Below are 17,571 nucleotides of genomic sequence, written 5' to 3' on the forward strand. Positions count from 1 at the left end.
CCATGGGAAGAAAGGAAGTCAAAATATTTGATTTTCAGTGTCACATATTTTATGTGCGGCCCCTTTCGGGTGTCAGGAGAAGTAAGTTATGAGTCGCTTGTTTCATTTTGCCAAAACAGAGGGTAAAGTTGCATTACAATCTGAAAATGTAGAGCCCTAAAAATTGCAGATTGAAGCTTCAAAATATGTTTTCTCTGCATGACATCTCTTCTATAACTGGTCACATTTCATTAGATAAATGTACTTCTCCAAGTAGAAGGGGGGGGGTGGATTTGAATTGGTGAAAGTATATTACTTCCATAATTTTCTAATAATGAAAATCTTTTAAGGCTCCTGGTGCAAAGACAGGACGTAAATGAGTGAATAATTACCTGGTTTGAGGGGTATCCAGAAATGAGAGTCCTCATCTGGAGTATAAGTTACATTAGTGTCCAATATTGCAAGGCTGTAGCTGGAAATACTGTGGTTCTTCATATCCACAACATAGCCAAATATTCCTGGCTTCTTAATGCTAAAAGCAGGTTTCCTGGCGCCGTTTCTTTTCACTGACAATGTGATCAGAACTTGCGTAACATTGAATTCACTGACTTTCACATGAGCAATTTGTTCTTTGTGATCCGGACAGATAACCTGTGTGAGAAGAGATATTAATGGATGTAGTTTAGTTGAAAACGACACTTTCTGAAGGAGAAGTTTGAGGGTTCAGCATCATGGATGAAAAAATGACAGAGCGCAAGTGGTTGTACGATTTGGTTCTAAAATTTACTCCATGTAGCTTGAATGCAAACGGTGTTTAAATGATACCATTTATATTGCTTTTGCACTTACGAGATAGCTTTATTTTTAGCTCTTCCTTTAACTTCCTGCTACTCTCACCACTGTATCCTCAATGATCATTACTGTCACTTATACATTGCATCAGTATGATCACTAAGGTTCTCTTAATTGATTCACTGCTTCTGTCTTTTTAGCAACATATTTCTACCATAAATTGGCAGTAGCTGACATAGCAGAAACAAAAACTTCTATTTCACACTAAAAAACTAGGGCTCATAGCTAGTTTTTTCTGGGTAAGCCTTGCACCAACGATCAAATTCTTGAATGAGTTGCAAGAACTATTGTGTCCAAAATATCAAATACTACACAGATTAAACACTTACGTGTAGGTCGTATTCGCCAGGAGATAAGATAATTTTAAAATATGCCTCATTTTCAGACACTTCAATATCCTGCTGATAGCCCTTAATTTTGATGATAGCATTCCTCATCGGCTCTTGGTTTGTATCCTGGACTCTGCCAATAATTCCTGTGACTAGACCTTTTAGGATACTCATTAAGGGATTCAAAGTGTACATCCAGACTTCATGGGCACGTTCTGGTGGAACAAAGTTACAACAATCAAGCCGAGCGGAGAGCATGAGCGTATTTTCAAGTTCTTTGCCAAGTTCCACGAAGAGTCGTTCCTTCAGGTCGTAAAGAGGTGCATTTTTGCCATCACATTTGACTAAATCGGGATGAAGTTGAGCATCAAATGTGTCAGCAAAACTCTTGTATAAATTGTAAGAAATACGGTTTGGAGAAACTTCTGGTGATCTAGAAAAGGGAAAAGTTGAAGATTAGTTAACATTGCTTGAACGAGACAGTGTTGAAAATTTCACAGGCATTTTTACACCTAATAATCACAATTTTACATCTTACTGATTTGCTCAGTGAAAGTATGCAATCTGATGAATAGAGGTTGCTTACATAAAAAGTAAACAAGTATCACCAATTCGCTGAATTGGACAAAGGGTGGTCTTAGGGTAGAAACATGTTTCAAAAACCATAATTATTGTATGGGGGAAAAATTGAGTTCCAAACATATTACTTGATTCCTGTGACTAAAGCGAGATTCTGGAGTTGAATAAAGTTTTAGCCTAATTTACATTTTCGAAAATGTTTGATTTAGTGAAACAGTTGACTGTATAATTGAACCTTGTCATCCTAATGATGATGCACTAGTTTACCAGTGCAGGCAGTTTTTTGAGTTTCAATTTCTCACATGGAAATAATCTGCCGTTTACTGAGGAATACAAGAGAGGTCCATGAATTATGTGAAGTTTCACTGTGGACGAAAAAAGGGTCTGATTGCAATCTTTCAATTACAGAGATAACGACAAATGTTTTAAATAAGGAGGGGGAGGGGGGCAGAGATGTTAAACAAAATTGGAGAATCAGAGTTATGTAACTTACAGATGCCTCTAAAGATAGTTCCATGTACAACACTCATACATACTCAAAAACCTATAAGTAAGATTCATCCATTTTGAAGAAAATTTTGTATCATGTTTATTATTACACAGTTAATTAGTCGTGCAATCACTGAACAATGACAAGCAATCGGTGCTCATGCAGTAAAAAATACTTGGAAAATAGCTCACCGTAATACCAGTCCACCTCCTTCTAGAGAAATGATTGCATCAAATTTCTCTTCCAGAAATAGCTTCATGACCGCATTAGAAAGGACAGATTGATTGTACCTTCCATTTGCCAACAAAAGAGCTATGGGCGCGACACTCACTGGAGGTTTGTCAGTCTCACACTTTGTACTTTCAGCATATTTCACTTGATTTGCGATTGGAATTAAATGAAGTACGCTGTGTCGAAGAATTTTACGTGTTATTGAGCTGTTGGTGCGAAATCCTGCCGTAAAATGCCGGGCAATTTTTATAAGGAACTCCTGAGTAAACATTTCTGTGGAAAATAAGCCTCCGAGAATACCAATATGAAATTTATTTTCCTCAGGGGCACCAACCTGTGCAGACAATACATAGATGATTTCATTAAAAATTAGTATGAAATCTTCTGCCCAGCTCTGCATTAAAGATTACACAAAAGATTACTGCATTAGAGATTACTGACCTTACAATTTTTTTGATATTCTTTTGCATAGATCACAGTAGCTACTTCAAATCTCCTTGAACATCATGAATTTTTCTTTGAAACAAATTGCTTTATCTGATTTTAAAGTACAAGAAGTTTTATTTACTTTACTTAATACTGACATTATTTTCAGGGCGTCCAGATGAAATCTCTTTTTCAAGGTGAAAAACTTTCTTGATTTTGACTTTTGACTTTCTGACTATTCCATGACTTTCATTTTCAGGGTTTTAAAATGTAATATTCCCAGAATTTTCGGTGAGTTCTTGATATTTTTTGGCATGATTTCTCAAGAAAATGTTTTTCAAAACCTGTTTCTAATGCTGAGTTTCTTGAAAATCGGCTTGAAGGAAGAATTTCAAGGTTCAACAGCAAAATTCACTGAAGCGTCCCTGATTTTTCAGGGTTAGGGAAAGTTTCCTGACTTTCCCAAGTTTTCAATGACTTTTTAAGAACTTAGAACTCCGTCTTGATTTGTTGTTTCTCTAGGAAAAAGACGAGACAATAAATGGTAAAAAATGTTTGATACGGATTTCAGGTAACTCCCATGACAATGGTGTAATGCTGAAAAGCAATGACAAAATAAAATAAACATGTCCTTACAACTCGGCATTTCTCATCTATTCCGCACTTCGGCCACCTATCAACTTTACATTAAGGTTAATTTCATCCTATACCACGAGCTGACTGAAAATTTGCTTTGCTAATTGAGTGTCAGACATTATGTATTGTGTGAATTTTTAAAAAATAATAAAACATGTTTACGAAATACCTTCTTTACTAATGGGTATCTCACAGATATTCCAGAGTCTATTAGAAAAAGAACCTCAAAGCGCCGGGGCAAATTTTTTTATAAAGGCAAGTAGTCTTATCAAGTTAGGTCAAAAACTCAGAATTTTACCTTTCAACAAAAAACACCGCAACAGCCAAAAGACTAAGCTGGAAACATTTTAATTCAATTTAAACCGGCTGACAGTGTTAAATGGCTTTAAGATTACACAATTTTGACCCACAAACTTATGAAAGTTTAAATAGGTAGCTTTTTCTCAGAACTATGTTTTTTGAGTAGGCAACTTCAGAGTAGCTTAGTTGATTTGATAATTTTTGTGCCAAATTTTCACAAGATACTTCTCTATGCAGTAGGACCGATCAATCAATTTTGAGTTATATTAATACAATCCCTTATTTTATCGATAGTCACTTATCTTGGAAAATTTCAAATAAATTCATACCTGAGCTGTGATTTTTAATGAGCCAGCTGAAGGCAGGAGTCCCAATGGATTCTTCTTGTATTCAGCAATCTTATCATTTTTGTGCTGAAAGGACTCAAGGTCCATCAACTTTTTGAAGATTTCCTCAGCAGAGCTATACTGATGTTGCACTTTGACATTTTCTAGCTGACCGTAATCATTATTCACAGCCCATATGCTCTGATCCAACCGTTCCAGCGAGAAATTCAGCCACTTTGGTACAACGGAGTTCTCAACAGTGACATTCATAGTTGCTGGGATATAGCTGAAAAAAGGGAAGAGTTGAAAATAATTTATTAAAAATAGCCTTTCAAAGTTGAGCCAAAAGGAAGCCTTTTGAAGTGATTTGTACGTTGATTAAAAGTTTGCTTTAAATTCAAAGTCAGCTTTACACAGAGCAGCTGTTTACAATATTTTTATACCCAAAAATATGTACTTGAAATATTTTAAAGGAAATATGAATAGAAATGTAGAGATTACTAGGGATCAGAGTCTTAACAAAGCTTATTACTGATATTACCATGTAAGCTTGGTTACTTAATGGCAAATGCTGTACCGCTTTGCTTAATTTTGGCAAAGTTGAGATGCTTATTAACGTTTCTTACATAAAATCTGAATCTTGCCATAATCTCTCCTTTAATTGTACACATAAGTCAAATTCACCTAAACTCATTGTGAATCAGGTGAACTTCAGAGATAAGGTGAGCTAAAAAAATGAAATAATCTATCTTCCAAAGAACAAGAGAGAATATACACACCCAAGAGCTGAAGCCGTGATTGCATATTTTCCTGGGGCAAGTATGCGCCAATAGTCCCCATCAACAGCTGAGTGGACAACATGAGCAATGTCTGAGACACGGATCGATGCATTTGCAACCGGTTTCTTGTAAAAATCATCTAAGACGAAACCTTTGACACCACGATGTACCTGCATTCAAATTAAAAGGAATCAAATTTGAAAGGATTTTACTTACTAGTAAGACAGAGGTAAATACTAACCTACTCACTATAAGGAAGTAATCATATTCATGATTAAGGGGTTTGGAGACTGTCAGATGACGTTAAGATTGGTGCCTAACTTCTATTTTGGTCTGAACTTGAAATGAAAATTGTAGCCTTTTTCTGAAATAAGGCTACAATTTTCATTTTAAGTTCAGACCAAAATAGAAGTTAATACCTTTCACAGTCATTTTTAAGTGCTTTTATACTATTACTTGATTTTGACCATCGAAAAACAGGTAAATGAAAAAAAAATTACAAATCACAAGTAAGAATCTTTTAGAGAAAATTATGTATAAAAAATTATTGATAATCATTTTACGTAACCTTCTTTGAAAGCATCACCTCAGGTGTGATGACCAAAGATTTTTCCCAAAAAGATAATTATCTACTTTTAACACCCTCCCTCTTCCTGAAAAGAATGGCTATGAGACCAACACTTAGATGCGATTTCAGATTAAATAAAACTGTGCTTAAAAACTTTGGATAAATGATAGATTTTAAACTTTGAAATCCTATGCAAGTATTATGACTAGTTGAAACACAGACTTAAAGTCCCATAATTTTGTTCACATTTTATTTTATTTTTTCCATCACCTGACAAATGAATAGGTTCTTACTTGTTCCATGTACAAGAGGAGGGGTTCTCTGTTATCCAGCCAGTACTCAGACAAATTCGCTTGATAAGGATACTTGAAGCATCCCAACTCCAATGTCAATTCCAAACATTCTGCCTGAAGGTAATTGTAATCTTGCATCCCACCTGTTACTGAGTACCATACGTTTCCATTGATCACTCCTCCTGGAAACTTGTCGTTGTAACCAGGACATGATTTGCCTAGGTGCATTTTCGGATGAGCCTGATAATTGAACAAAAAAATAGACTTTGATACACACTAGACTGTGGAGCAAAAGGAAAGAGTTGAAAATATGACAACATGCGGTGTTAAAATAATCCTGAAATACCGCCCATCCTAGTTCCTTCTACTTGATTCTATGATTCAGCTGCATTTTACAGGTAGGTACTTCCCTTGTGAAGCTAAATGATTAAATTATAGTTTCTAGTGGTGTGGCTTGAATGATCGATTATCGATATTTCCCCATTTGAATCCGTGGTAAAGAATTAATTATTAAGGTGTTCACTGCGAATACCCTGTTAATCGATTCTTTTCTGAAGGTTTAAATGACAGATCAATTGATATATCGCAAAGCACGCCACCCCACTGTTAGTTTCTCTTCATGTACTTCAGAGAAGCTGTGATGTCAAAAATTAGAAAAAAGGTGAAGCAGGGTGACAAATGATTAATATTTCTTACAATACCAGACTACTAAATGGATAAGAGAAACTGCAGCTCTGCAATCTAGAGAGGTCTTCATGAATAATTTTGTCATCAACAAAATCATCTTAAATTCTGGGTGTACTTCAATTAAGTTATACAAATATAGTTAACAATTAAATAAAAGAACAATCAAATTCTTTTATTATCTTGATGGCTAGTTTCTCTGAATTGATGTAACAATTGATTCCAAAACTAACAAAAATTAATCAGTAACCTGGGAAAAATCGTGATTTTTTTCCCTTTGACTTTAAAAACATAGAATGCTTTCAATATTATCTTCATTATTCTTTCATTATTCTACTTCCAGCTTTGCTCTGAATTGCAACAAGATATGGGCAGATATTACTTCTGCATTGATCAAAAATAATTTTTGGATTAGAAAAATATCAACCAAACATGTACTAGTTTAGAATCTTCCAAACGTAAACATGACTATATTTTGACACTTTAATCATAGGTTTCAGCAAGAGTTTTGTCTACCACATATTTAAAAGATTTAAAATATGTATTCTACTTACATTTGCATACAGATGAGCCAAAAACGTGAAGATTTCATTGTCAGGCGACGTGTTGAGGACACCATCCTGTTGATTTTGACTGTCATCGTAGGGATAATTAGCCACAAGGGCACCACCATGAAGATTGGCCGACAGGACAAAATGATACTCTTTCAACCACTTAATTACTGCTGCAACTTCTGGTTGCATAGCTCTATTTTCCTAGAATATTGACAGAACAGCATGTCAAAAAAATGAAATTCATAAGTAGGTTAACCATTTTAAGAACTCTTGCTTCCTATAAATTTGATTTGATTCCCGCCTGGAATTGCATGGTTAAAGGTGAATTTTTACATAGCTGGCCTTATTATCTATTCCTTATCCCCTCATCTTCACTCAGATCAAGCACCAAGCATCAGATCAAAACTACTTGTAAGGTAGGCCAAGGCAAAATTTTTTTATGCGTTGACATGCAAAAATCTCAGAGGATCAATTGCTGGAGGGATGTTGACCTATTTAGCACCAAACCTGGCCGATTACATAAGTAAAAAATCTTCATAACATACCTCAAATACACCGTATTGGTCAGGGAAATTCCTGTTTAGATCAATGCCATTAGCATTTGGTCTTCCATTCAAACTGCTTCGATCTCCTAAAATATTTCAAAACAAAAATAGATGCAGAATTACAAAAAAAAAGGGTATGTTTCGACTCAACCCAATATGATGCTCATCTTACTCAACGTTGCTGGATTGTGTTATTAAATGGGGATATTTTCCATGGGTTAAAAAGTGGAAAATGGATGATTTTTTACCACAATCTGGCAACAATGATCTTACTGTTTTCTATCTTACAAATGTACTAATCTTTTTTGAGAAAAGGATAAACCTCAGTGGGCAGCATACTCAATTGAAACCTCAAATGAAACACTATGCGACTGCTTTGCTCTTGTTAATTTGTTGCTCTTAAATGCTTTTCATAAAAGGAACCAGTCAAGAAGTTACCATTTTAAACATTCTGGAATCAATATATTAGTTTTGGCTTTCCTGAAAAATTTCACCATAGAAAATAAAGTTTCTACCAGATTTACAAACTGACGCTGAGACTAGAAGAACATTTGCGTCTCAAAATGTCTTTAACTGTTTTGTTCCTTTAAAAAAGTATTATTACCTGATATTTGTGCATGGACGTTTTAGAGAAAACGCTTTTAAAGATAAGGAAACATCATTCAAAGTTTTGTGGAATATATTTGATTGATCATCCTCTGAAAGAGTAATACATTGCAGAAAATCTGCAATGTTACAAACAGATATCTAATTTTCTAATCTTACCATTGAGATTTAGGTTTCGTTACAGACTTTCAAAACACTGACTTCTTAAAATTTAAAATTTTTGTCGAAAAAAGTCTTACCTTCTTTGGACATTTCATACCCATCTGGGTTCATTGAGGGCATTAGATGAATTCTTGTGCTGTTAACGATCTCTGTGACCCGATCATCCAATCCATAATTTTGCAGTAGATAGTTCGCGAGGAGTAGTACCATTTCCCGCCCAACAACCTCATTTCCATGCATATTGGCAACATATTTAAACTCAGGTTTTCCTGGAAAAGTCCATTCTTTTTTAGTACCACATTTAAAACAGTTTCCTCTCTTGAAAAATTGCAAACTTGGCTTGGAGAATCCCTGGCACTAGTTTTGAATTTAGGAGAGACAGACGGAAGATTGTAAGTGCAAAAACACAAGTAAATCTCCTTTTACATTAAGCACAGCGTCCTTTAAGGGGGAAGAATCGATTTCAATGATTTTATCATGATGTTTCAAATCATCATCTTACATTCAAAGAAGCAAAATAGGGCTTGCCAAGGTTTTTTGGAAAAAATATATGAATAATTTTTTCTGATACTAAAACTTGGTAGCTTTTTGATAGCTACAGAAATACTGCATCATAGATTTTATAGAAAAAATACCTGGCTCATGAACTCCTGGGTTGGTGGAGATCTCTAGTACATACAGTTTCCGCTTCTTAACACTTTCCCCGATAGAGTAAAGCCTTGTGTACGATGGATAATTTTCAGCAAGAAAACGGAGTACTTTTTCCATCTTCACATAATTGTGATGGATAATCGGGGTAGGTAAAAGGAATCCATATTTGTCTCGTAGTGGTTCAGTAAACTCTTTGACCTTGGTGCCTGGAGCAGAAAAAATAAAAAAGCATTTATTCGTTACAATTTTATGAAGGAAACCTGAGGAATTTCATAGATCTTTTTTGACTGTTGTGCAAAAATTAAATATACAATGGTGACATGTTGATGTTGATCGTAGGTTTGTAATGGCCTAATAAAATTAAAGAAAGGCTGATTTTAAGGGTGAGTCGAGGCTAGCCTGCTAGGGAGTCATTCCTCTTACCAACCATTTATTCTGTCATCATTTGCAGCCGAAACTCTCTGCATTAGTGAATTGATTTTCATGTTGTCAGGAAAATATGATCTCTATTTGCTCAGGACTTACAATACTCAATCATACTCTCCGAGGATCAGCTTGGATCAATTATGATACTTCGAAAAAAATTTTAAAAAATAAAATGAGAAATATAAAAAAAACACAAAGCCAGCAATATTTTTCCTGAAATTACGTTGGCTTCATTGAAGTAATGTGGAAATTACAATTATTTTTAAGTACTGTCGAACGTCTTCACTTTTTCGCTTCTTTGAAATTAGAAAGTGTGGCTTACTGACACACCAGAGAGACAAAATTCAACAAAACTTGATTCAACTTTCAGATTTCTAAAGAGTAATGTACAATTATTTTCAAACCTTCCACAGCCGCAGCAAAATCTAGTTTGAATAAGTTTTATTCAATTTTAAATTGGAAAAATCAACGAATTTCTCGTCAGGATGGCCTGAACGAGACAGCCTTATACACCATCATGCTGATATGATAGAAAAAAAGGATGATGCGGTTTAGACAGAAAAAAGCCAACCTTTTCTATTTAGAGTGGCAAGTTTTGAAATCAGAGCCAAGGCAATACATTTTTACTCATGAAGCTGATGTTGTGAAATTAAATGCTTAAGAACATCTTCCCAATTTTTGAACTTGATGAGAATGAAAATAGAAATTTGTTTACACTTCTACTGGACTGGACGGAAAAAAACAAATATTTGTACAAATAAAATTTCCACAAAATCACAAAATACTTTTACAAATGCTTGAATTTCTCCACATCTTATCGTCATCTCAGAAAGAAAAAGTTTATTCAAATAACAGAGTAAAATTGTAACAGATTTTGAGCATTATCTTGATTGAGAAATATCATATTTAGAGTCATTATTGAAAAAGTTACATAGACTGAAATGAGATTCATTGAGGTGTTGATGCAAAAATGTAATATACCTAGTTCATGGTTAATCGGAACTCTTACATGAACTCTCATACCTATTCTAGAGAGGAAATGCACAGATAATTTTTTTAAATTTAAAATTAAGTAGTACTTGTTGGTCTACATAATGAAAGCAAAAGAATAAGAAAGAAAAAATAAAATCCCTAATTTTTAATGATTACAAAACAACTAGGTCTTGCTCTGGTTAAATGTTAAAGCAATCCTGATAAATTTTGGATTCATAGGTTTTAAGAGTTTGGCGTTTTAGTTAGAAAATTAATCATTTTCCTATTCCAGGCTAGATTATCAAAATAAAAAATTGATTATAATTAAAGATAAATGTTTGGAAACACAGAATACTTTGGTCATTTACTTGCTGAAATAGAACAAATTCTTACATTCTTAAAAGAGAGCATTATTCTTCATTACTTTAGCAGAGGTACTGAAATTTTGTTTTGATGGCTTGAGTTTGATTAAATAAGAAAATGTTCAGCAAGTAAAAATGTTTTTATTAACCCATGCACAAAAATTTACAATCCGAAATAAAAGCTTACATAAAATGCGCACCATTTACCAAATTTAGAGTAAGAAATAAGGGAACAAATAGAAGTACATAACACAATTGGAAAAGAAAAAACAAAGAACTTGAAAAAGCAAATTTAAAGCCATCAAATATGTATACATAAATAAGTCAAATACCTCCAAATTAAAATGCGTTTCTAGTGGATATGTTTTGATTATTTGAGACCATTTAAATTTTTAAAAAAAAATTCGACAAGAAATGCTCTAAAATTAGGGCAGGCATTATTAAAAATATATCGTGCTTACAATTAATCTATCCAGTTATGAGAATTCTACCAACACGAGAATAAACAAATAGTTAGTATTCTTCTTCAAGAGTAAAGAGAGTGAGTAGCAAATAAAAAAATTATGATACTGAGGGCAAATGCTACCGATTAATAATTAATATTATCATTCACCAACACAAACAGTAAAAGTATTCTGTCACATTCATTTTAGTCTCATCCTAAAATTTTTTAGAACTAGTATACGATGAAAATTACTTAATATTATCATAAAAACTTGTGATCTGTCTTTAAAGATTCATGAGCGCATTAAAAATAGAACTAAGCTTTACTGCAAGGGAGCTAGAGATCCAAAACGTCCATTCCTCTCCCCTTAAAAAATCTGCGCGGGGAATAATAACGTTCAACACCGATTTCAATATTCTGAATATTAAAATAAAAAATGTGTTTACGAAGTTTCAAGAAGAGAGTATATGACAGTGAATCTTGCAAAATGTTCCTTAAATGAGTCAATGAATCTTAATTTTAAAAAATGTCTTCCTTTCCCTCCTTTGACAACAGTGCGGTTCTCAACTAAAGATTTTCAAACTTCGCCAAAGTGAATAAATCCATTTTGTGCTGCATGCTAAAAAACTGGGTATTTTTAGTTAAAAGGACTTGTTAATACTAGAATTATATGACAAAAATAAAATAAGATGCAGTTTAAACAGTTAACAATCAAGTGAGATAGTCGCTGTGTCTTCTTTTTTTTTCTGGCTTTATTTGGTTCAAATTTTGTTCATTTTCTCCTTCATGAAAATTTCTAACATTTTCACCGTTTCAGAATTTATTTGACTCATTTTCCATGCTGAGAATAACCACTTCCAGAGACTCCTCTATTTCGTAAAACTATCCACAACATAGCTCTATCAAATTTTCCATCTTTTCAAAATTACTTTAAGTGGATTGTACCCTTATAAAACTTCTGAAAGGTGTATGATATTAACAAAAGTATATAATCTAACTAATAATTCTAACAGAAAAGATCAAATCAGGCACTAGTTTAAAATGTGAAAAATATTATATTAAAATTGTGAACGTAAATTGAGAAAAAAAACCTAGTTTTCTGAGGAGCATTTTTTAAAAGTATTTTTGGTTTGATGTAAAAAAAATACAGAAGAATGAGTGTAATGATATACTTTTGAAAGCTCTGTTTCCCAGAAAAATCAATTCAGGGTTCTACAATCAAAATGTAAAAAACATTGGTAGATCCTTAAGATAATGTTGTACAACCTGATTTTTTCTTTCCATTTCCATCTTTCTCTTTCACTTTTGCATCTCTCTTCCAAAAAAATTGGGGTTCCAGCATTTTCAGAAGTCACTTGATTGATGCAAGGACTTATCTATCTAGGGATCACGTTATTGATGTTTGAATTGATAGCTCCGTGCATTGGCCACTACTAGCCTGACATATTTCTTTCATTCCATCCAATCAAATGACTTCTTCCACCTCAACAGTTAGGTAATGTTGCAACGGTCTACGTATCAATAGAGTATTATATTTTAGTGTGATATATCAGTTAGGAGTTCCCATCATCATTACTTCTAGTGCTTCAATATTATTTGTAATCTCTCATCCTCATGAATGTTATACACATTTTTTCAAATTATTTTTTTTATATATATTTTTAAATAACTCAAATAATTTCATTTACTCAATTGTTTTCAAACAGTGGAAAAAGCGTTGAAGGAATTTTTTGGTTGTCTTTAAGAGAGTAACTTACAATAGTCTTATTAGAAATATTTGTAATAAACTTATAGAGAAACAAGGGGAACATTGCATAAAAAAAGAGCAATATCACATCTTGGGGAAATGAGGGGGGAAGAATATATATATAAATTCTGAACTTATTCAAAGAGAAATATGGGAGAGAATATGTGGGTAGCTGCTAGTATTTTTTCTGAAATTTCATGTGTATCTTTCACAGCATGTCTACCATAATGATCTGTTTCTGATTCATCAATAACTTTCACTTGAACTGGTTGTTGGAGAAGGAAGCAAAGCAAGTTTCACCATGAACAAATAACTGGGAAATCAACTTTTTTAAATTATTTCTTCTGTCCAGGCTATAAAATATGACTCAGTCTCTGAGAAGGGACTCGAGGTTTTAAGATTAAAAATTGAAGTTACTGGCACCATTTTATGAGGAATGGACCGATGGATATTTTGGAATAGGTTTCAACCTATACCTCAAAAATTAAAACAGAGTAGATGAATAAAGTCTAGGACCAAAGAACCCAAGTTCAGTGAAAAATTTATATCGATCCCTTATTAAAATACTTGAGTCTGCAGAAAGATCGTCCATAGCTACAAAGTGTACATACTTTACATAAAAAATAAAGTTCCCAAAGCTTCGATCTTAAAACCCTGTCACTGAGAAGTTTTTACGGGGAAGAATACAGTCTCTTTTCACACATCCATTCACAAGTGCAGAAAACTATGAGAGACATTGCAACTACGTCTATACAAAACAACAGCTTTGAGCAGGAAGAGGGATAGACATATAAAGAGAGAGCCCCGACCTCAAAGACAGTGCAAGCACATACAGAAGCACCATTGACGAAAGTTCTAGATATAAAATTAACTATCCAATTTAAACTGGAAACGCTACAGGAATGATTATTATAAGAGATACAGGATGTCTTTTTTTGTTCAGATTTAGTCTTTAATAGGAACACGATGGTAAAAGCCTCAATCCTCTGACCATCAGATATTACTGGGATGTGATGTTCGGCTTTAGTGGCTCAAACTCGAAAACCGGTATTGTTATTGTTTCATCTGTTTCGGGACAGAAATGAGAAAAATAGCTGGAATTATTCTTTTCTGTGCAACAAAGCAATAACAACACTAAGGAAGTGTTAAAAATAAAGCATTCTTCTATTATGTTAATTTTAAATATTGAGCAAAACACAATGTTTGATGATATTGGAAGCAGATGTTTATTGAAGCGGAATGACTTCAGTCTCTTAATGAACTTGCAATGAGAGAATGAAGCTAGATTATGATGTGAAACATTTTTGTAATAAATTAATTGAAACTATCATACACTGTCCAGGTTTCATTCTGAAAGTAAGTTTTCTCAGGCTCAGGCACATTCTCCTTGCAGATAACAGGGAATTCGTAGTTTTGTGACAGAAACTCCAGCTCTTGCTCAAAAGGCAACAAATATTTTAAACATTGAACATTGAATCTGCTTCAGCCCATCAAAACTAGTTTCAAAATAATATGCTGAACAATGAATCGATAGTTCAAATTTAAAACCCCGTACCTTAATTGCAACGTTTCTACGAATACTCTGTTTCTTAGAAGACAAAAATAGAATATAATGGCTTAAAAATTTTTAAAAATGACTATGGACTGGTATGGAAAAGCTAGAAAACATGCAAGTCTTAGTGATGATTTTTCTTATTTCTAAAAACTAAAAGGGGAAATTTTGAAACCTTTCTATTGCAATACATGGTTTTGGCGTTTGGCCATTGATATGATGACAGTTTCAGCCATTTCATAGGGCACCACTACGTGTAAGGATCTCACTTTATCCACAAAAAAAGTTTTTGACAATTTTACAGAATGTTCCCATTCAGTTACAGAACATACTTATGAATGTGTTTGTTCCTGTGTTAATTTATTTCAATTTTTTATATTTAGATGTGAGAATTTGAAAGTATACAAGTAACCGGGATGGAGCAAATCAGTGCAGAAGTAAAGAGTGAAGGATAAGCTGAGGACTTAATGTGTTGGCTCAATCAAGCAGTGTTTGGAATGAGGTCCAATCCCAGCATTGAGTAGCAGAGATTTTACAAGCAGCAGTGCAAAGAACGTCGGTTTATAAGTGAAGTTTCGAAAGGTGTGTAAAATAAGGCACATTCTTGACTATTTTCAAAACCTCCTTTCAGATAATTGTAAACTTTTCCCCGTGAGATTTTTTCGACACAGCTAAAGAATGTTGAAAAGATGGGTCTGTTGCAAAGTCACTAATTATTATTATACTAATTTTTATGTTACCATTTAAAGGAATAAGGACTATAGTGCCTGTAAAATGGAATTTAAGATATTATTATGATTGGTAAGAGGAGTATTTTCAAAAGAGTATGGAGTATAAAGTAGAGTAAAGAGTTATTATCATTGGTAAGAGGAGTATTTTAAAAAAAGTATGCAGTAAAAAGTATGTTTGAGTGGTCATGTTTTGATTTAGAAGAATCAAATTCCAATGGACAGTGGCAATGATCATGGTGATGGACAAAGGGACAATGGAGCAGCAGCTGACCAACTTTTTTTCATTGGCTTGTACAAAGAGCTAAATTGTTCCGCCAAAAAAGTCTCGGAGAATTCAAATTTGAAGAACTTTTGAACGTGCACAGATTGTGATATTGATTCTTATCAACATTGGCAACATATAAAGGTAGTTGCAAGGAGGCAAAGAGAAAACAACAGTATGATGGATAAATTTAAAATCATGCATCTGATCAGTCATTGCATTCTCTTTTGGAAGAACTTTTCTCGTGCTTCAACCCTCGAAAACAAAATTTTGTACACATTTGTGAGATAGTTATTTACACCCATTTTTAAAAGAATATCATGTTATAAATAGACTGATAAAATTTGAGAAAATTACCTTGTTCTAAAGCCTGCTGTGATCTAGTAAGCGTGAAATTATGGACAGTCGCAACAGGATACAAGTGTGAATCACTTTCTTTCAGGACTTCAATTTCTACTGGTGAAATTTTTTCATGCCTACGCAAAAATCAAATGAGAACCAGGTTTAGATAAACATTACAAATGGATCTGCACGATACAAACTCATTGAAGCAGGAACATAATTTTAACCAAAATTGTTTCTAATAAGCATAAATTTAACACGAGAAATCAATGTACAAGGGTCGTCCAGAAAGTAAGTTTACCTATTCCATATCTCCTGAACTAAGATAGATAGAGGAATTTTGTAACCTTGAAAAGCCACTACTCACAGCTTTCTAGCGCGCTATAGATTTTTAAGTTTGGTTTGATAGAATTTTATAAAATTGGGCTTTTCTAGACCCACCTCCTCTCCGCACGGGTCCAAAATTTCAAGGAGCGTCATCCGCAAGTGAGCTGCTATGTTTATCACTCATGGCAAAAAAAAATGACTTCGAAGTGGTTCAGGAGATATTGAACAGGTAAACTTACTTACTGGACGACCCTCCTATAAGCACCTTCTTAAGTTGTGGACACTAACTATGTCATTTTGTGAACTAAATGAAAAAAGTGAACAAGACATTGGTTTCCAGCATCTAAAAAAGTATGGATAGTGACAAGATGGAAGAGAGTCCTATATCCAAACTATGTAGATGTTGTTCGGGGTAGGGCAAAACAGTTTTTTTATACAAAAATATTGAGCCCCTACTACACAATTTTTGTAGGTGAGCTCCAAAAGTTTAAAAAAAAAAAAATGAGAAAGAGGGTTACTTGCTGTAAAAGCAAAATTACACGCATCAAAACTGAGTTCTTCGGTGGCGCATCAATATTGAGTGCTGCAAATTAGCCACGAGGTTCGAGGTTCAATTCCTGAGGAAATTGCTTTTTTCTCAGTTTTTGTGATTACTCTCAATACTCTTATCTTCCTTTGAATGGTGTGTGTAACCATTTTCTTTTTACAGAGGTTCATGTGATAAACAATAGTTATTTGTTATTATGATAAATATTGATACGATGATACTCTTTCATTTAAAAATAAATTTAAAAAAAAGAGCCAGGAACTCATCAGGCAGCATTTATTTACTTTAAAGGGGGAAGGGGACACTGAGAGTCTAAGAGTGTTTCTATCGGGTATTAATTGATGACCCCTGTTAGATTTAACTTATTATTCAAAATAATAAGAATCCTAGGGTAACTTGCCCTGTTATTTACAAATTAGTCAAAGCAGACCGTGAAAGTCTTAAAGTTTGGGTGTTATTAGCTGAAAGCTGAACGAAGTACGTTGACAAAAAAAATAGCCTTGCGGCTTTAAAAATTTCTCCATCATCTGCCTTACCAAATTCATTATATGAAAGGCATTTTCAATTTCATTGATTCTAAAAATATTGACTCCTATCTACAAGAGATGCAATCAAAGTAGTTGAAAAAATTAACTTTGCAAAATACATTTTTAAGAATTGAATTCTTACTTGTTGATCAAATAAAAAAATTACTGTGAAATGAGAATCATCTGAATTACAACCTCACCTCTGAGAATTTTTTTTAAGCTTGGAAGTTTATTTCAGAGAAAACCACTGGACCATCAGGTTTCTTAAAAAATTGCATAAAAGAACAAGTGCTCAAAACACAAATGCTTGACACATGCAAGAGATCCATTCTTGATTACTG

The 17,571-nt window shown here is 33.6% G+C and overlaps 1 protein-coding gene and 1 long non-coding RNA gene across 4 annotated transcripts in view; one reads left to right on the top strand and one right to left on the bottom strand.

The window, feature by feature from the left end:
• Positions 1-17,571, bottom strand: part of svr (Carboxypeptidase D svr) — a 28,791-nt gene that overhangs the window by 5,100 nt on the left and 6,120 nt on the right. Inside the window, exons 7-17 of the mRNA XM_072299362.1 lie at positions 15,845-15,963; positions 8,975-9,196; positions 8,417-8,608; positions 7,572-7,657; positions 7,027-7,227; positions 5,789-6,028; positions 4,928-5,097; positions 4,152-4,434; positions 2,421-2,794; positions 1,161-1,593; positions 372-630 (exon numbers count right to left, since the gene is read on the bottom strand). Coding sequence (XP_072155463.1) covers positions 372-630; positions 1,161-1,593; positions 2,421-2,794; positions 4,152-4,434; positions 4,928-5,097; positions 5,789-6,028; positions 7,027-7,227; positions 7,572-7,657; positions 8,417-8,608; positions 8,975-9,196; positions 15,845-15,963 — 2,579 coding nt within the window. The remainder of the gene's footprint in view (positions 1-371; positions 631-1,160; positions 1,594-2,420; positions 2,795-4,151; positions 4,435-4,927; positions 5,098-5,788; positions 6,029-7,026; positions 7,228-7,571; positions 7,658-8,416; positions 8,609-8,974; positions 9,197-15,844; positions 15,964-17,571) is intronic.
• Positions 11,306-17,403, top strand: LOC140224430 (uncharacterized). Of its 3 annotated transcripts, none has more exons than XR_011899695.1 (3): positions 11,306-12,815; positions 14,878-15,076; positions 15,425-17,403. It is a non-coding gene; the product is annotated as an uncharacterized lncRNA (long non-coding RNA). The 3 variants fall into 3 exon arrangements; XR_011899697.1 differs by having other exon boundaries at positions 15,930-17,403; XR_011899696.1 differs by having other exon boundaries at positions 11,306-12,793.

Source organism: Bemisia tabaci, chromosome 4, assembly GCF_918797505.1.
Source record: "Bemisia tabaci chromosome 4, PGI_BMITA_v3".
Lineage (NCBI taxonomy): Eukaryota > Metazoa > Arthropoda > Insecta > Hemiptera > Aleyrodidae > Bemisia > Bemisia tabaci.